At 46.3% G+C, this 20,146-nt stretch overlaps 5 protein-coding genes across 5 annotated transcripts; 1 reads left to right on the top strand and 4 right to left on the bottom strand.

The window, feature by feature from the left end:
- Positions 1-3,264: 3,264 nt before the first annotated feature.
- Positions 3,265-7,378, bottom strand: EDB91DRAFT_1343067 (CHAT domain-containing protein). Its single transcript, XM_041325769.1, has 5 exons — positions 7,110-7,378; positions 6,901-7,051; positions 6,710-6,849; positions 6,565-6,662; positions 3,265-6,508 (listed from the first exon to the last, which is right to left on the bottom strand). The coding sequence occupies exons 1-5, from the start codon at positions 7,147-7,149 to the stop codon at positions 3,539-3,541; spliced, it is 3,399 nt and encodes a 1,132-aa protein (XP_041182994.1). The 5' UTR covers positions 7,150-7,378; the 3' UTR covers positions 3,265-3,538.
- A 1,840-nt stretch (positions 7,379-9,218) lies between these two features.
- On the bottom strand, positions 9,219-9,820 carry EDB91DRAFT_1077387 (uncharacterized protein; the record flags this gene model as incomplete). Its single annotated transcript, XM_041314930.1, has 2 exons — positions 9,219-9,551; positions 9,767-9,820. 2 exons carry the CDS (start codon positions 9,818-9,820, stop codon positions 9,219-9,221), a joined length of 387 nt encoding a protein of 128 aa, XP_041182993.1.
- Positions 9,821-12,951: 3,131 nt separating this feature from the next.
- Positions 12,952-15,549, top strand: EDB91DRAFT_1242638 (uncharacterized protein; the record flags this gene model as incomplete). Its single annotated transcript, XM_041322213.1, has 4 exons — positions 12,952-13,311; positions 13,367-13,594; positions 14,859-15,071; positions 15,130-15,549. 4 exons carry the CDS (start codon positions 12,952-12,954, stop codon positions 15,547-15,549), a joined length of 1,221 nt encoding a protein of 406 aa, XP_041182992.1.
- A 97-nt stretch (positions 15,550-15,646) lies between these two features.
- Positions 15,647-16,716, bottom strand: EDB91DRAFT_1242637 (uncharacterized protein; the record flags this gene model as incomplete). Its single annotated transcript, XM_041322212.1, has 5 exons — positions 15,647-15,663; positions 15,711-15,805; positions 15,864-16,275; positions 16,326-16,467; positions 16,537-16,716. 5 exons carry the CDS (start codon positions 16,714-16,716, stop codon positions 15,647-15,649), a joined length of 846 nt encoding a protein of 281 aa, XP_041182991.1.
- Positions 16,717-17,767: 1,051 nt separating this feature from the next.
- Positions 17,768-18,384, bottom strand: EDB91DRAFT_1234096 (uncharacterized protein; the record flags this gene model as incomplete). The annotated part of the gene is made up of 4 exons (XM_041321168.1): positions 17,768-17,988; positions 18,038-18,193; positions 18,249-18,280; positions 18,329-18,384. The coding sequence occupies 4 exons, from the start codon at positions 18,382-18,384 to the stop codon at positions 17,768-17,770; spliced, it is 465 nt and encodes a 154-aa protein (XP_041182990.1).
- Positions 18,385-20,146: the final 1,762 nt, after the last annotated feature.

The raw sequence follows: 20,146 nt of genomic DNA, 5'->3' as shown, positions 1-20,146 counted from the left end.
GAGCTGGAGACACACTGGTCTAGATATAACATATCCTCTGAATGTGTGGCTTTCTCTTGTAAGGCTCATAACTTTGTCAAATCTTGACCATTTTACATGATCAGACCACCGGTAAAATCACCGGATTGAGTGCTATGTTACCACAAGCAACCGGTCACATAACTACCGGTCAAAAAATACCGGTCACAATGGTCTAGATATCATATATCCTCTAAATTCATGACTTTCTCTTGTAGGGCTCATGACTTTGTCAAATCTTGACCATTTTACATGATCAGACCACCGGTGGAATCACCGGATTGAGTGCTATGCTACCACAAGCAACTGGTCACATAACTACCGGTTGAAAAATCCCGGTCACAATACTGTAGATATCATATATCCTCTAAATTCATGACTTTCTCTTGTAGGGCTCATGACTTTGTCAAATCTTGACCATTTTACATGATCAGACCACCGGTGGAATCACCGGATTGAGTGCTATGTTACCACAAGCAACCGGTCACATAACTTCCGGTTGAAAAATCCCGGTCACAATGGTCTAGATATCATATATCCTCTGCCAGTGAATTTGTGACTTTTTCTTGTAGCACTCATAACTTTGTCAAATCTTGACCATTTTACATGATCAGACCACCGGTGGAATCACCGGATTGAGTGCTATGCTACCACAAGCAACTGGTCACATAACTTCCGGTTGAAAAATCCTGGTCACAATGGTCTAGATATCATATATCCTCTGCCAGTGAATTTGTGACTTTTTCTTGTAGCACTCATAACTTTGTCAAATATTGACCATTTTACATGATCAGACCACCGGTGAAATCACCGGATTGAGTACTGTTACTAGAAACAACCGGTCACATAAATACCGGTCACAATGGTCTAGACATGATATATCCTCTGAAATTGTCACTTTCTCTTGTTGTAAGGCTCATAACTTTGTCAAATCTTAACCATTTTACATGGTCAGACCACCGGTGGAATCACCGGATTGAGTGCTACATTACCACAAGCAACCGGTCACGTAAATACCGGTCAAAAAATACCGGTTGCAATGGTCTAGATACAATACATCATAATATCCTCTAAATTTATGGCTTTCTCTTGTAGGGCTCATAACTTTGTCAAATCTTAACCATTTTACATGGTCAGACCACCAGTGGAATCACCAGATTGAGTGCTATGTTTTACTATAAACAACCGGTCACATAAATACCGGACACAATGGTCTAGACATGATATATCCTCTGAAATTGTCACTTTCTCTTGTTGTAAGACTCATAACTTTGTCAAATCTTAACCATTTTACATGGTCAGGCCACCGGTGGAATCACCGGACTGAGTGCTATGTCACCACAAGCAACTGGTCACATAACTACCTGGTTGAAAAATCCCGGTCACAATGGTCTAGATATGATATATCCTCTGACTTTGTGACTTTCTCTTGTAAGGCTCCTAACTTTGTCAAATCTTAACTATGTTACATGGTCAGACCACCGGTGGAATCACCGGATTGAGTGCTATGTTACCACAAGCAACCGGTCATGTAAATACCGGTCAAAAAATACCGGTTGCAATGGTCTAGATACAATATATCATAATATCCTCTAAATTTATGGCTTTCCCTTGTAGGGGCTCATAACTTTGTCAAATCTTAACCATTTTACATGATCAGACCACCGGTGGAATCGCCAGATTGAGTGCTATGTTACCACAAGCAACCGGTTACATAAATACCGGTCGTTGTTGCACCCCATAATACCGGCCCACCCGTCTCCATTGCACCCTATCATGCCGGCCCACCCGTCTTCATTGCACCCCATATCACCAGCCCACTCGTCTTCATTGCACCCTATATCACCGGCCCACCCATCTCCATTGCGCCCTATAATGCCGGCCCACCCGTCTTCATTGCACCCCATATCACCGGCCCACTCGTCTTCATTGCACCCCATATCACCGGCCAGCTTGTCTTCATTGCACCCCATATCACCGGCCGACTCGTCTTCATTGCACCCAATAACACCGGCCAACTCGTCCTCATTGCACCTCCTTTACCGGCCCACCCGTCTCCATTGCACCTGCTATACCGGCCCACCCGTCTCCATTGCACCTGCTATACCGGCCCACTCGTCTTAATTGCACCATATTTACCGGCCCACCCATCTCCATTGCACCTGCTATACCGGCCCACCCGTCTCCATTGCACCTGCTATACCGGCCCACTCGTCTCAATTGCACCCTATTCTCCGGCCCCCTCGTCTTCATTGCACCTTATGTACCGGCCCACTCGTCTCCATTGCACCTCATTTACCGGCCCACTCGTCTCCATCACACCCCAGTTCCCCGGCCCACTCGTCTATATTGCACTCCATTCCTCCGGCCCACTCATCTATCACACACTGGATTCACTACTACTATTCATAATTTCCTATATAGTACATTGCTATACTACCATCTATACTATATACACCCGGCCCATCCGTTTGCCTTGGACACTCCACCCCCTCGGCCCACTCGTCTAACACGGTACAATTATTGCCATGGGCCGGCACCGGGTGGCCCGTCTCTATTGGTACATTGTCACGCCCGGCTGCCCGTCTGAGACGGGTATATGTTACTGCATTATGTGACTCATCTTTCTGTCGTTACACGCAACTCGTGGCATCAAGCATGGACCAACTGGGGTGAAGAAGGAGCTAACCCTATGTCTTGGACGCATTCATCGACTTTAATCGACTTTAATCTCCTTTGTTTGTCTCGTGCAGACGACCAAGAACTCGGGAGGCTTGACGCGGCGTTGACGAAGCATAGGTGGGGTTTCGCATGGGACTGATACCAGATGGGCAAGGCTTCACACAGCGGGAACGATGCATGATGCACGAATAATGGTACTACGATGTGATACATCCTCGCTGTACTTGTGCATGTACTTTATTGAGAATGAAGTTTAACGATGTTTTCAGCGACATTGCGTGATATTTGGAGAGGATCCAAAGGTATGTTTTGTCGCAGTGTCGCATCAACATGTACCGCGTCATTTTGATCTGCCCTTCCTTTGTCCGTGTGTGATGACTCCACGTCTCTTCTTATTCTCATTTCCTCGCTCAGCGCTTCAACAATGAGACTGATTCACTACACTTCTTCAGTACTCCCCTCGGCTCATTGGCCACTCGATATATGACCCCGTTATTTGTGCGTTGATCGTCAGGCTCTATCTAACACTACGAGTCATCAGCGAAAACAACTCAAATAGCTGCATTTTTCCAAGACAGACTTGAATTGAATGGTTGGAAGGTCAACTCGTATTGCAGGAAGCACTTGAGCAAAAGAATGTGCACCGCTGCAATAGTACAAATATTACTGTACATGCCAAGCATTGTCGTCGAGAACAAATTTGATCAATTTGCCGAACAGCAGACAACTACTATACAAGAGAGAATTCCTACAACGTCAACAAATACACCGGGATAGAAGGGAATCGAAAATCAACAACATGTAAATCTGTACAAGACAAAAGCAATGGGACATAGAACTACACACCAATATGAATGAAAACAATCCTCTGCTCGAGCGGCACCAACTTCTTCACACCATGCGTAGCATAATTGAGTGCTTTGGCTGCCTTCGTACAGTCCAAGACACCATCCTTCAAGCCCTTGAACATATTCTCGTAGAATGCTTCAACAACGTGCTTGACGACTTCATCATCGACCACCCACAGCGTGCCAATCACACTCTTGAACCCTGAAAAATGTAGGCCAGCTGCAAGGTGGATGACCTCATCGGGCGTCTCTTCATCGCCGACAGCGGTATGACACGCCGATAAGAATGCGAATTCAGCTTGCGGAGTGTCATTCTCCATGATGTCAAGGAGGGTGAGAGGTTTGTCTCTCATGGCAAACCGTGAATTGTAAGGTTGCTCACGGTCCTGCTTGCCGTGACAAGCGAGGTGCACCCAGGTGTTGCGTTGCAAAGCATCGAGTGCACCGGCCTGTGTAGCTTCTCCTCCCGAAAGACTGGTGAACTTGACATCGGGGGGAAGGAGTGTATGGACGAGCTCAAGCTCGCTGTCGACAGTGGCGAGCGCCGTGCCTTGCCCTGCGCCTGGTTGACTTTGCCCAATCGCCACGAAGGATGGACTCGTCGCACGCGTCTTCATCGCCTGTCGAGATCTGACGAGAGCGGAAAGTGTGGGCGTGTAGGAGCAAATGAAGATATCCTCGAGGGATAATTCCTGCCCACTTCCATTTGCTTTCGTTCGAGAGGGATGAGCTGCATGGAGAGGAATGGATGTGAAGGCTGCAGTAGGACACAGCCATATTCGAGAGCGGTGCTTTACTTTGAGATCATGCCCAAGTAGTACATCGACGATCGGTAGCATGATCTCATCCCATATCTTCCGCAAGAGTACTATCAGGTCTGTCCTCGACTCTGTTGGGCCCATCAGTGATGCATGTCGTATCGCCATCGCGAAGTCGTATTTGAGTTTCTCGACATCTGCGAGAGTGAGAGAGAGGAAAGGAACATGATGGGGCACCCCTGACGTCGGGACAATGATGGCATTGCACGAATATTCACTCGCAATGAGAATTATGACTGGGCCGTCGCACGCTGCCGCTTGCAAGTCTTCGTATGATAGCGGGAGGAGGAACCGCGAGAAACCTCGAATGTTGCGGATTTTGCCCATTGCAGCTTCCCACTGCTCTGTACACCTCCTGTACTTCATTGCTGCCTGATCAGCAGCAGCTCTGTCGGTGATTGCTGCAGAACCCTGAGCAGCATCGGAAACACGCTTGCTCAGCTCCGAAAACTCGTGAGCCAGTTTTGGGTTTGCTGATTCGAGTTCTTCGACTGGAGTCCTAAGCCGAGACGCCAGTGACCACTGCTGGCCACGGCCCTGCTCCACGAGTTCAACAGCCTTTTCTAGGTTATGATGGCGTAAGGCACATGATGATGCATCTACAGGGAGTGTTCTGGCATAATGGAAGGTAGTAGTAGCTTCCCACCGTAAAATAGTTGATGATCTTGTGGCCAGATGACTGTCAAGAAGCTCGAAGAATGTCGTGTAGGCTTCCAGTGCAGATCCATGGCTATGCTGCTCTGCTGCTACAGTCCAATTAAATGCTGTGACGATGCGTTGTGGTAAGCCTTGAGTGGGGTGCCTTAACGCCAATCTGAAGTTTTCAACTGCGAGTGACAAATCAGCCAAATTGCATCGCACTCGGTAACGAGACAGATAGGCCTCCTGCAGCCACATGTAGCTGTAGTACCTATCTGGGTGGAGTGGTGGCAAAGCCGCCAATGATTCTTGGCAGAGCTCAATGGCCTCCTCAACATCTTCAATCTTCTGAGTTCTCGTGAAACGAGAGCAGAGTGCTGAGCTCAAATTGTAAAGAGTTCTATGGCGCTCTGGACGGTCATGCCGCATTAACCGAATTGATTCACGGTACAACTCGATGGCCTCGTTAAGATCCTCGTTGGCATGTGATTTGTCATATCTGGTTTGGAGTACGAGGGCAAGGTTGGAAAGTGTGGTGTCACGTTCTTGATGCCCAGGTGGGCACAATGTCAGTGCCTCGCGATGGAGGCTGATAGCTCTGTTGATGTCTTCTACCTCACCGCGTTGGTGGAAACGGTCGAGGAAGGCGCCTCCTAGGTTGTCCAATAGTGTATCACGAGATTTGTGCCCAACAGGGCTCAGGGACAGTGCTTCCTCATATAGAGAGATGGCCTCGTTGAGGTCATCAGATTTGCCCTGGTGACTGAAGCGGTAGTAGCGGAGTGAGAAAGCCAAGTTATTCAAGCAGACACCACGATCAGGATGTCCCTCGGGACACAGAGAAACAGCTTCGCGACCAAGTTGTATGCTCTCGTCTATATCAACAATGCTCCCACGTTGCCCAAAATGTGTACCGAGTGCCCATGAAAGCTTATAGAGGGCGCTTAGACGATGTTGATGGCCCTGGGGACAGAGCTCGAGGACGATTCGTCGAAGGCGGATGCCTTCATCGGATGCGTCTATCGGAAGATTGTTGCATCCGCTAATCACATAATCCACGCCATTAGCCCCTTCCGCGATGCTCCGAAGATAGGTGCCCTCTGGGCAGAGTGGCAGTAGCTCATGGTAGATCTGAGCAGATTCGCGGATGTCGGCAGCTGTCTTTTCCTCGTTGTGGCGCCAGGTCAGCGCTTCAGTGAGGTAATAGAGGGATAGCGGACGATCAGGGTGGCCCTGCGGACGCAATGCAAGAGCGTCGCGGAATAGACACGTAGTAGAGTCGATGTCTTGAAGATCCCTGCAAATGTACCCTTTCAGGCGTGCGCACGCGAGGTTGGTCAGTGCAGCTGCGCGGTCAGGGTGGCCGACCGGACACCGCTCTAGAACCAACTCAAAATGTGCCACGGCATCATTCAGGTCAGAGACCCTCTTGCTTGTCACATATTCACCAAATCTTGTGTGACCCACATCCGTGTCTCGAGCGATCTCGCAGTCGACGATGAGCTATAGTTTGCGATCTGTCAGTAAGAGTTGACAGTGCAAAGGCTGGCGTCACTCACGTTCAACAGTTCACCGTTGTTGTTTCCGCAACCATTCACAGCAGCAGCCTTCAACGTGACAGATGGGTGGACACCGCGAACAAGTGGGAAGGACATTTCTACGACACATGAGTAGGTGTGCATGAATGAGAAGCAGGTTACTCACCGAAAGGCTCATCTCCGTGACCGAGCAGTTCATCCCAAGACATTTTAAGTTTTCCAATAAGTTCTCCATTGCCTAGCATCCGACTGAGCTCTAAGGATGCCCTGATCTCAACCGATACTTGAGGTGACGCATGTGATGGTCTACAAACCAAGGATCAGTTCTCAAAATCGGGCCTGAAAGGATTGGCTTACAGGTTCGCGGTATCGCCCCACGCTACATAACTGTTGGATGATGGAACTTGAATGGCTGATTTCCAGAGTCGAGTCGAGTCGAGTTTAATGAACACGTAGATGCCTGCAGGTATACGCTCGGAAAGAACATGAAGGTTTTTTCCGCTGATGACTGTAGATATAGCGTCAAGGTCAGAAAATGGATACCAAGTTGATATAAAGTGACCCACCTTCGAGTCTGATACATTGGCCGTCGAAACTACCGGCCATGATGGCGCAAACGACGAAGGACGCGGAGGATCAAGGATGGGCTGAGTGGTGGGCAGAATGAGCGATGGGACAAGATGGAGGGTAGGGATATGGGGACCGTTGATATTGGATGAGAGGGTGAGGAGGGTGCAGGGCATGCCGCACGTGTATTGATGAGTGTTCGGCATGATAGACGCTGGTGCTGATTCCATTAAGCGCCAATATCAAGAAATGAGACTTAGGCCAGCGGGAGAGCCTGTGGTAAAGAAGTGGGCGATGAAATGGTCAGTAATCAGTGAAAGTGGCTAAACCAGGCTGCTGGTGATCAGTCGGCTGGAGCAGACATGTGCTGACCTGGCCTTACAACTTTCGTATCACTCATACGCGTCATTTAGTACGCTGCAATGGAATAGATAGAAACCATTGTATTTCGTAGTATGTACAATTTTAGCAAAGTGGTGAAGTCTGCAGCCGAAAAAGAAGCAGATTCAAGTCAATACGAGTTGGACTGAGTTGATGAGATGGAAGAGGATGATCGAGAGAGTCATGTGGCTCACGTCCTGAGTCCTCATAGATACCTTCCCTGTCCTTCTTGATGCCTTGTCCATAGTATGTGAAAATTCCACGCCTTATATTATTCTGCTCAGCGCATCGACAAAGCAACTAGTTCATTGCCGATCCGCATCGCTTGTCATTATTTAGAAGGTGGGTTACTCAATATATGATCTTGCTGTAAATTCACACTCGCGTCGGGAATGTTGCAGTAGGTCTTCAAGGCATGGCATGGACGTCCCACATCATCACATGTACGCATTTCAATGTCGTCGCAACCGGTGCTAGCAGCAATTTTCATCAGTGGAAAAGGCGGCGCATCCCACATAATTGTCGTTCTGGAGAGGTGGACCGACTGCCAGGACGGGATGTTGTATGATCTGCTCCCGATCGATCGAATATCCTAATCAAGCCAAAACTTCCAGCCCCGGAGATAAGCTTGTTTTTAACCGTGACGTCCAAGCTCAAGACTGGCCATGGAGAGCGCCTCTCGATGAATCCCCATGTCGCAATTCTTGAGAACTACAGCTGTTATAACCTTTCCCATTTCGACATCCCATAACCTCACTTTCCCATCATCTCTTCCACCTGCAACACTCTCGCTGTTCGGAGACAATGCTATAGTGGTCACTCTTACTGCCCCGACTGCTGTGAGACCTCCGACATTTTTCCCGACACACACACACCCAGGAAGTCTATGGTCGATGATGCAAAGATTTACCCCACGCACGCGCTGCCTTTCTCTCATATGCAGCATTTTGTGGTGCTCATCTTTTGACGGAGGTCTAGGCCTCATCAATGAATCATCGACGGATAACTTACCGACATGAAGGAGTCACTCGGGTATCAAGCTACACTTCCCAATGATGAAGTAGACTTGATCTGTGGATTATGTTGCAGGTGAGCATTGTATCAGAACACTGACCGTTTGCTGACTCTTTCCAGCGAAACGAGGTCGACGAGACCAGCAGATAATGCTGTCCTGATTTCCCTGATTTATTTCAACAAGGTGACCATGGATGGGCTACTGGAACACTTTTTGCGATAGCCCGTTCCAACGGCCTCTCTGTATAATTTACTGTCGGGAAGCTAAATTGTTGATACCAGACGAGTGGAATAGCGGGTTGCGATTCACAATGGGCGGCCTTACGGACGATGTAAGCGCTCTATTTGTTGGCAAGGTACTTCGTTAGCACCACTTGTTGATGATCGTACGTGCCCCAGGTCTTTGCAGGCATGTTGCATAACATGAACGATTACGGTGAAGACGGAGCTAAACCTAGGTCTTCGACGCACTCATAGACTTTCATCTCCATCGTGTTTCATGCAGAAGCACAAGGATTAGGAGTGGGTGGGGGTTCGCATGGGACTGACGCACGAATACAGTACTACAAGGTGATACATCCTCGCTGTACGAGTTCATGTACTTCATTGAGAATGAAATTTCAAGGTGTTTCCAACGACATTGCGTGATATTTGGAGGAGATTCAAAACATATGTTTTATTGTGGTGGGGCGTCATGTTCACCTGGTCCTTCGCTAGGAAAGTGTGGTATCACGTTCTTGATGCCCAAGTGGGCGCAATGTCAGTGCCTCGCGACGGAGGCTGGTAGCTCTGTTGATGTCTTCTACCTCACCGCGTTGGTTGAGACCGTCGAGGAGGGCGCCCCCTAGGTTGTCTAATTGTAGATCACGAGATTTGTGCCCAACAGGGCTCAGGCACAGTGCTTCTTTGTACAGAGAGACGGCCTCGTCAAGGTCATCAGATTTTCCATGGTGACTGAAGTGGTAGTTTTGGAGTGAGACAGCCAAGTTATTCAAGTAGACATCACGATCAGGATGTCCCTCGGCACACAGAGAAACCACCAGTCCCTGTAGCTATGATGCATCAAGCCTGCTAACTACAAGTCACAGGTGATGCATCATCTATGCTTCTTAGCCTGATTTTTGATGCATTAGAACATGCTAAGTAGCAGACCTATAGTGTATAGCTTGGTCATGTGATGACCGCAATTTTGGCTTCCAAAAGCGGAAATTCACTCATTTTGGTCACCCCCTCATGTCAGGCCTATTCCCACACACCATACCTCCGCATTTTTCAGCCACATGGTGTGGGAATTACCCCACAACACCTCAAACATCACCCAATTTGGTATACCCCACAATTATAATTATTCTCACACCCTCCCCACCTCACTGCAGCTTCACCAGCACACTACAATAGGTCCCTGTTCATATATAGGTAGTAGTTTAGTATATATATGTATAATATAATATAATAGACCGCTTTTTTTGTTTATTTGTGTGACAGCTCCCCCTCCAGGCCCCTTTCAAAATAGGGTAGGGTACAGAACACTTTCGCATATTTGCCCCTTTGGTAGGGAAGTGTCCCAGGGCATTCAGAACATGTTTATGAGTATATATGAAGAGATTCCCATCCTTATTTGACCCCCTGAAGCGTCCTACATCAATAGATATGGTATATATGCAGGAAATCACAAAATATGTTCTCATTTGATTATTTCTAGGTGGACAGACTCATAAAAATGATTCCCAGCATCTATTTAACAATGGGAACAATGTATAAAGAGCCCAGGACCATAGGAGAATGCCATGTTGCACAGTGTACCCCCCTCTTCTGGTGGTTTACCCCCTGTGAAAGATTTTCCTGCAGGACCGGACCTCAAGGAGGGTGAGGGGCCTATTCCTATGCATATTTAGAGTATATCTATCATATAGCTAGCCCATGATACATGCAGGATGCTTCTACAGGAACAAAATAATAGAAAATCGCATTTTTGATGTTTTTGATGTTTTTCAGTATTTCATCCTTGCCCACATGGCCCACCCAGCTCATATATCATCAGTGGTACATGCATATATGTGTCTTGTACTAAGGGTCAGCTCAAAACAGGCTGGAGTGTTGAGGTAGTGTATATACTTGCTATTTCTACTGATAAGGGGACCATACCTTCAAAACATCGAATTTTGATAATCAGAAATCTGGAGTACATTTCAAATATATTCAGTATCATATATACAAATTTATAGCACAATATAACAAGAATTGAGTGCTGAGGAAGTGAAATAGATAAGAAATTGAGTGTGGGAAACTTCAAAGGCCCAAAACATCGAAAATGGTCAGTTGAGCAGTGGTAGGACTTTAATGCTGGGTCAACTCATATTTACACTACATCTCTTCAACCCACCCTCTATCCTCAGGGCATTAGGTAGTATAGGTTACTTAGGTAGTTTACCATATATCCTACATATTTTTAATGATACCTTCAACCTGTATCAAATATAAATGTGACTTTGTGTGAAAAGATGTCAATTGTCACTTTTCACACATATGTCATTTTACCTGTCATTTAGTCAATTCTTCATGGATCTCTCTAAGGTTTTAGGGCTATCATCAGGGACATATAGGAAAGGTATCATAGGTCTCTGATCACTTATCACAGTCTTGAGTACCATGCAGGCTCCTGATCAGTAGGGATACCCCCTTTACATCAGATCTCAAATTTCCGCCCTATATCTAGTTGATCCTTAGCACAGGACATATATATGTGTGTACCACTAATGATATATGAGCTTGGTGTGCCATGTGGGCAAGGGTGAAATACTGAAAAACATCAAAAACATCAAAAATGCGATTTTCTATTATTTTGTTCCTGTAGAAGCATCCTGCATGTATCATGGGCTAGCTATATGATAGATATACTCTAAATATGCATAGGAATAGGCCCCTCACCCTCCTTGAGGTCCGGTCCTGCAGGAAAATCTTTCACAGGGGGTAAACCACCAGAAGAGGGGGGTACACTGTGCAACATGGCATTCTCCTATGGTCCTGGGCTCTTTATACATTGTTCCCATTGTTAAATAGATGCTGGGAATCATTTTTATGAGTCTGTCCACCTAGAAATAATCAAATGAGAACATATTTTGTGATTTCCTGCATATATACCATATCTATTGATGTAGGACGCTTCAGGGGGTCAAATAAGGATGGGAATCTCTTCATATATACTCATAAACATGTTCTGAATGCCCTGGGACACTTCCCTACCAAAGGGGCAAATATGCGAAAGTGTTCTGTACCCTACCCTATTTTGAAAGGGGCCTGGAGGGGGAGCTGTCACACAAATAAACAAAAAAAGCGGTCTATTATATTATATTATACATATATATACTAAACTACTACCTATATATGAACAGGGACCTATTGTAGTGTGCTGGTGAAGCTGCAGTGAGGTGGGGAGGGTGTGAGAATAATTATAATTGTGGGGTATATCAAATTGGGTGATGTTTGAGGTGTTGTGGGGTAATTCCCACACCATGTGGCTGAAAAATGCGGAGGTGTGAGGTGTGGGAATAATGTGGGGAGGCCTGACATGATGATGCATCAATCACTGCAGAAACGAGAAAATAATCAGGCCAGATTAGAGAAGGAATAGAACCTATAATAGGATAGTAACACGATGTATGAAAATAGATGTTTCTCCAGATGTTAGGGTCAGGAAAGGTACATTTGCGGCACACAAATTCAACACCGGAAACAATGGATTTGCGGGCTCTCCATAAGCGCAATACAGTCTAATCCGGCATCAGAATTTAGGGATTTGCACATCGAGTTTACTTCTGATTAGAATAGGAAACAAGTCTGATTATTATCTGATTAATACTATCGTGCATGTGCTACTTGTGCTTCCTAGGGATCCTCCATGCAGCTCCAGATTTTCTCTTGCTTCCTCCCCACAGCTCGATGCTGCCCACTAGTAACGCCATGTATCCTGGTCAAGGACAGCGACAGCCTAGTAGGGCTCCCAATGACCTGCCAAACCAATTTAGTCCAGCAACACGCCATGGAACTGAGCCAGAGCCTTACAGTCACCAGTTCAATCCTGGGGGTTCCTCCCTCGGCCTTTCAAACCACAGCTTGCCCTGGCGTGACAAATTTTTTAGTGCTGGGATGGGGGGACAACAGGATGGACCTGTTACACAAACAGTAATTAGTCCAATAGTAACACAACTCGATAAAAACTTACTTGCGAACATATAGCCTGCGCCTGGATCCTTTCAGCATCACCAGCAGGATGTCCACCAAAACCCGGGCCCTTCGCATTCGAGTTCACTCGAGATGGGGATGATACCGCTGTATCCCTACCGAGCTCCAGCAACTCCACAGATGGCTACACCGCACCTAGGTCAGACTCTGACACCATTCTCTGGAAGCCAGACATCGTCTTGAGGACAGTCTGTGGGTCCGGTGATGCAGCATGGCGGGATGGATGGCTATAATCAGCCCCAGAACTACAGCAACCAGCCGTTCTATTCAATGCATCAGCGTCAAATGGGACATCATAGCAGCACACCTCATAACAATCTTGATACCCCCATAGATTACTCGTCCTTGAATTCAACTGTAGCCCGTCTTGTATCCGAAGTGCAAAACCTGAAGGATGTCACTCAGAACCTGCTGTTTTCCAATAACGAGCTTCGACAATCGAACGACTCACTGAAGGCACGCATTCAGGTATATGAAGAAGCCATCGAGGAGTTCTTGAAGACCAACAGAAACAAGAAAAAAGTCGGCAATAGAAATGTATCAAACTCGCATGCAGCCTTGAAAGTATGCTTGTCAATCAGACTATACAGTGATCAATAGACTTACTATGCATGCGCAGCCAATAATCCACCCTTACTTTTTCGAACTCTGTAATATTGATCCATGCCTCAGCAAATCAAAGTGCATAAAGCTGTTGGGAGCTGTCAAACCTTTGGGCAATGGAGAACCTCACGAGATGGTATCAACCAAGATAATATGGCACCCAAACTGGCTTGGTAATGTTGATGACGATGTCAACGCGCTGTACATCAATGAGATAGTTAACCTGGTATGGGAAAATGAGAAGGTACGAAATATTCAATTTGATGGATACCGATGAGACTCACATTGTTGTTAAGGCATGCCGTGAGAATCCTAACGCCAAGCTGTTATGACCAGCGTCCCTTAACCTAACTAGTAGGTGTCTGGAGTCTAGATCACACCACAGGACTCAGTCAAAGAGGATAAAGCAAGATGGATTTGAGAGGGAACGTCTAGGCCCTACGATAACGTAGAAACGAGGAGGTTAAGTCTAAGGAGTACTACTGACTACGACCTAAACTATATACTACTCTCTAAGCGGAGATAGCTGAGTATGAAAGGTTGTGATATAACTATATACGGTCATAACATTGCACCTAGGGTATAGGGCGTCTTATCAACCAATCAACTACAAGGAAGAAAGGGTAGAGGGTTCATAGGAGTCAAGGGTATCGGTGATTAAGCAGGGTTCTCAGGGACTGCTTCTATTCAGGGTGAGCGGAGATTAAGAAGGGTGTGAGAGAGTTCTGTGACAAGAAGTCTCGAGCGGTAATTAAGGATCTCGATAAGAGATGGAATCTGGGGATCTAGATCTGAGATCTAGATAGGATCTGGAGATGTATCGGGTACGATCGGATCTAGGGGTTCTCCAGGGTCTTCGGTAATGAACATGCTTCTCTATGAGCAATGCTTCTGTGATAGGGGTTCAGGGTTTAGCTGTGACTGTGCAACAGGTTCTAAGGGGTTCGGTGAAATGACAGAGGTAACTCTTAACATGTCATGAGAAGTGAAGGTGTGCAATATGAAGGGATGATGACTTCTTTGAGAGATAACTTGTAAGGGACTCTCGGTTATGGTTTGATCATAGAGGCTTGTAGATGCTTATGATATAACCCGTTGCCTAATCGTAGGACTTCTAAGACGGATATAGATGGATGACGTCGATGTAGTATAGATGTGATGTAAAGATAGTGATCGTTAATCGGTTATCCATCTTATCTTATCAGGGATCTATCTAATCTAATCTTATCGGATAAGGTGACTTAGGGTTTGATAATCGAAATTTAGATGCAGTTGGTAACATTCATGACACAAGCATGAGATCGCTGATGAAGACTACGACCACGCTATCATCACTGAGTGCGTGAAGATGTACTTTCGAAACATTCACAAGCAAGCAAGTGACCAGGTCAATGATGATAAGGTGGCCAAAGCTCTGGAATGAAAAGATAGACTGCGACAGTGTTCGCGTCGTCAAGCAGTGAGTGTCTCATTTAATGATCAGATGTCAGTCACTTACATGATCTTAGGTCACAAAATCATGCCGTCAAGCTGCATCGGCCTATGAGACTCAATCAGGGAACAAAGGGGCCGTTGCGATGATAGATACTGACTTTGCCTCCGACATCCTTTCCTATGATTCTGAGGAGGACCTTTCAGCAGACACGCTATCCAGGTGGGAGAGAGTGAAGCTTGTGAAGTTGGCGTTTTATGTTGAAGGTTCGAAATGGCATTCTGTTGATGTAAGTCAGCATCATGGTATATCTGCTAATAAAAACACGCGCTCACCTAAATATACAGTATGTGGCCTTCCTGCGCTGGTTGTCTTTGCGCAATATGCAGAAGAATGAGGAGCACAACGAGCCTGATATGGACGCAGCAGATGACACCACTCGACCACCAGCTACCAAGTGTCGCAGAACAAACAACACGCAGAAGCACCGCAAGAAGGTCTTTGACCTAGCGCCAGCAAAGATGAATGACAACAAGCCAAAGTCACACAAGAAAAATGTACCCTTCAAATCTATGGTATCTGCAGTCTGGGCTTGTGACCACGCTGACGATAAATTCCTTGATGGTACTGAATGGCTGATGGGCTTTCATGAGAAAACGGCCCAGGGTGCGTTGATAAAGGAGAACGAGGAATACTTGCAAGAACTTCAGAGGTGGCACGAGAAAGAGATGGATGGAGAGATGGACGCTGATGAGACGGCAGTTTGAGCGAGTCGTTGTTGGTAGCATAAGTCATTTTACTGTGTATAAACATCACCTGATCAATTTATCTTGTTGAAAAAGCATTTGACATACCTTGGCAAGATTAATAGTTGCCCATACCTTCATCTTTTCAACACCGACGGACACAGTAGTCATCACTAACTGACCATTAATCCAGTCAGGATCAATGAGCCAGGGTAACTGAACTTCGTCTTCTAGGTACTCTCCAAGTGTCCACAGCCGCACGCTTACGGACTCGGCGCTGAAAATAGTGTAGTGTTAGTTAACTCGTAATGAATAGATGTAAATGGTACACTCACAATTTATCCCATACCACTCCCGCATCACCCTGCCATGGTTTGAACCAACGAACGCGCACAAACCAGAGTGATTGCACATGTCTACGCCAAGACTGATCGACCTGGAAAATTTCTAAGACCTCGCCGTATAGATGAATAGGATTGTCAGCAGGGATAACAACATGAACAAAGGAAGAACGGTTTGATCCGACAGTACGAGAGGCGTAGTAACGTTTCCCCTTGATGACCACATAGTTGAAAAAAATAGCAGTGCAATCAAGCGGGAAGCTGTGAGGGACAACAGGGCGATCACAGAGGCAGTGAACTGGTGCCAGAGGGTATCGGAAGCAGAGTGTTTGAGTGAGAAGTTGATAAGTATCTGTCGTCATTGATGTCTTCTGATGGCGGGGACTCAAGGCATAGGATTGACTGGCTGATATCGTTCATAAGTTCTGAACGATACACGAGGAAAATGAGACTCACCATCAGCATTTACATCATTGAGGTCTTTGGATAGCGCCGTCAATCCAGCGACTGTACCTCGTTCTTCATTCAAGGCTTTCAGCATGATTTCTGCAACCGTGCACGGAAGTGATGTCTTGCCGTGATTGAGTAAAGAAAAAGTCTAGGAGTATAGTTAGTTAGGGTTAGTGAAAAATCGGTTAGGAGTATAGTTAGCAAAATAAACCCTTACCATCCGTCCTATGTGACATGTCCTCTGAAACTCGGTGAAGAATGCTGTCTCCAACTCGCCATTTGCATGATTATTGGTCTTGAATGATTTGAGGACTTTGTTCAGCATGTTTGAATAGGAAGGTCCAAAAATCGTGAAGTGGGCCAAAATTGCGAGTGCATTCGACAACATGTGTAGCATAGTGGTGATTAGGTTTAATCACCATGGATCCATACAACTTTAAAATAAGAGACATTAGTTGAGACTTTGAGATAAAAGTAGAGAGACTTACGTGGATGAGCTCTGAACAATATTCATGAAGGAGGCGGTCTGCTGTGGTCAAGTTCTTGATCACAAAGTTGATGTTTAATTAATATTCGAAGGGCGGTGCACAACTTCAAGAAGTTAGCTGGGATCGTCGGGGTGAAGGGAGAATTTGGTGTTAGCCAGCTCTGAATCACCATTGTCTGGCTCTCGAGCTGTCGCACTTGATGTCAGTGGTGGCTGGGATCAGGGCTGACCTTCAGGTAGACCTTCGACGTTTTGCTCGACGGCTTTCTGTTTCCCCTTCGAATAATCAGCAACAAATCAGATAAATAATGAACTCATACCTTTCTCTGAGCAGCCTTAGCCTTTTTCTTGGCAGTGAGTCGGGCCTTCTCGGTCTGTTTGATGGCAGCGAGTTGTATCTTCTCCTGGCTTTTTGCCTCGGCTGCAGCTACCTTGTCTCTGGCTATGCGAGCCTTTTTGGCTTCGAAAGCTTCCTTACCATGTTTTTTGGCCTCCGCAAGTGCAGTCCTGTCTTCGAGTTTGCGGGTAGCATCTGCTTCCTTTTCGGTCTCCAATTTCTGTATCATAGCGACCCGCTGATGCAGAATTTGGTCGCCACTGTCAGATGGTAGACAGGTAGACCATAACTGAGGTATCTAGAAGTATATTAGCTACAGCGCTGGCGCATAGATAATATAAACTTACAATTATTGGGCCATAAGCAGTCGCCAGGAGGAGCTATTGGTCCGCGGTCAAAGAACCGCCTGATGGCATCCCAATATCTGTGGGCAGTCGACTGCATGATCCAGGAACAATGAACTAAGACTAAAGTTAGGATCCATAGGTAGAGATACTGAAAAAACGTACATTGGCAAGCATTTTGTGCAGCGTCTGGAGTTCATGCGTTGGTCAAAGTATTTTACTTTGGACCCATATGTTGTAGAAGTGGGTCTTGACGAGGCCTAGTTTTTTTTGAAACTGGTTAGTATAGTATATGGTGTGACAAAATAAACATACCGAGGAACAAGTTATGCATAGGGTCAATTATTACCTGTTTGACAATGTTGAAGTACGGAAGTCTAGACAGTTGCATATATCTGGTCGCAAATTCCTTGATGAAATTCTTGCGAGCACTAGCGGTAGTGAGATTACAATATTGTTTGCCCAGTTCGCGATGCTCTTCGTTCGTCCGAACCTTGAATGCTGGGCAGGTCACCTATTTAACATAAATCAATACGAGAGAGTTACTTACCTCCATCAGTAATGGCTGAGGGTTTGTCCTTGTTGGCGATGTTGATCCAGCATGAGGTACAGAAGTGAGTATGTGAATGTGAAGCGAAGCCCCCAATCTTATGTGCGGCGGGCTTATCACAGACAACGGCCACCAAAACAACACGTACGAGTTGTCCTACGAGTCGGTGAATGAGATGTGACCAAAAAATGTGTGAGTGGAGGGGACATACCTTGGGGACACGATTCAGTAGGTACTTTAATGCTGTCTTTCCATAATCAAAGGAGGTCCGAAACGATTGGGTGGAGAAACCGCTGGATTTGATCCGGATTTTGCTCCTTGGGGCCAGGAAGAATGCTGGTGCACATCAAATTAGATGTGTGATACCTATAGACATCATTAGATGGTGTTGTACAATCAAATCATCCTGCTGAGAACTCACTGGTATTCGGGTGGAAGGTTGCAGATGGAAAAGGAAGTCAGGCATGATGAATGTGACGGCGCTATATTACTTCGTATGTATGAGAACCTTATTGATTGAGATTCAGTGCAAACCAAAACGAGGAACACATTGAAAGCTCACCAATTGACACCGAGATTAACTCCAACACGAAGTTCTCCATCAGGACCAGCTTTTTCATGGGGAAGGTTTGAAAAAAAAAGTTTACCGTCCGGTGCCTTCAGTTTAGTCTTGCATACACTGCTGTCGAATATATCGATGTACTGATTTGGAGATCGTGGCTTAGAACGCCAGCCATCAAGAATAGATTCGAGGCCCGGAACTTTGAGTAGCAACTTGATTTGATCGGAGAGCGGGAGGTAAGGGTATTTGATTAGTGGTGACTTGAGGGAGCGCTGGTTGCCGCGTGCAGTCTTGTCAGGTAGGAAGAGGTCCTCGTTGCACAAGGTACATTGATCATGAGATTGCAGGGAGCATGCAGGTGGAAACACGTCCCGACATGATGGACAAACGGGGAGAGTGTATATAGGTTTGTCGACTCTGAGTACGCGATTGCTGGATTGCAGGGTGACAAATGGAGGTTCTATATTGGGTGAAAGGGTGAGTAGAATACATGCGAATATGGCCAGCAGCGTGTTGCATGCAACTTTTGGGAGGTGGAACTGCAAATGGAGCCATGACACAACTGCATAAATCGAGACAAGGTGACCTGGGAGGTGCATGAGATCAGTTGTGTCTTCTGCACAAAGTCCATCTACAATGAAGAAAGGATCAGTATTGTCTTCAGCAGGTTGAGCCTCGCCTAGTATGTCCTGGTACTCGTCAACATCTTCGAGAGGATTTGTATCAGGATCAACGTCCTGATCGAGATCTGGATTTTCTTCAGCATGTTGTATGGCCTGTTGGAGTTGGTATTGGAGATCATGCTCTTCTTGATCTTGCGGGAGATTGTGGGCATCATGGGGAGTCAAAGGACGCGAGCCGGCAGCTGTAGCTGCATTGTATCTGTTGAAGTGGTCAATAGCAGCAAGCAAGGTCTCAGGACTCTGAATATTGCGGCCAAAATAGGGCAATGGATCCCCTGGTCTCTCAGAGCCAAGGTCCTCAGGCTCATACCTGGTGTCCAGCACCATGTCATCCAAATCCAGAGGGAAGTCGTAAAACTCGAAGTTGGGAGATATCGGAGTTGGAGGTTCACATAACGGGACTGCAAACCCTCGCAGAATGGGTTCAGCATCTTCACAAGGGCCTAGGATGACGCATTCACCGATACGCTGGAAGTTACCCTGTTCAGAAGTAGTTCAGTTACGTAGATCTGCACGCTCATGTGCACGAGCGGTGTGTGCTGGGATGAGAGCTCCTTGACAGTTGTTGGTTTTGCAGCGGCAGTGGACGGTGGGCATGTTGGCGATAACATAGTTGGAAACTTGCACGCACATTGCGATATAGTGGGATCACGTGAATGCATCGCAAGCGCTCCTACTTTACAAACAAAGTCTATCGTATGCTACTAGTATTCATCAAGGTTTTGCTTTCTTTTTCTGAGGCCAAAGTCAGAAAATAGTGGAGAGTACATAGAAAAGAATCCGATACATACCTCGTTGTACCAGTGATAAAACTCTGCTGGTGTGGCAGGCTCATCTTTGGTCTCCTGGTCTGACTCCGGTTCT

The sequence above is a fragment of the Suillus paluster genome (genome assembly GCF_016628075.1).
Source record: "Suillus paluster strain FC165 chromosome Unknown EDB91scaffold_3, whole genome shotgun sequence".
NCBI classification, from domain to species: domain Eukaryota; kingdom Fungi; phylum Basidiomycota; class Agaricomycetes; order Boletales; family Suillaceae; genus Suillus; species Suillus paluster.
Note: the sequence above shows the minus strand (reverse complement) of the source record. Positions and strands in the feature narration are given on the sequence as shown.

Bases quoted from the DNA above. Each gene is read 5' to 3' on its own strand.
- EDB91DRAFT_1343067 (XM_041325769.1), bottom strand. From the start codon at position 7,149: ATGGCCGGTAGTTTCGACGGCCAATGTATCAGACTCGAAG. The intron at 6,850-6,900 runs GTAAGCCAATCC...CTTGGTTTGTAG, and splicing joins TGGGGCGATACCGCGAACCT to ACCATCACATGCGTCACCTC. The intron at 6,509-6,564 runs GTGAGTGACGCC...CGCAAACTATAG, and splicing joins ACAACGGTGAACTGTTGAAC to CTCATCGTCGACTGCGAGAT.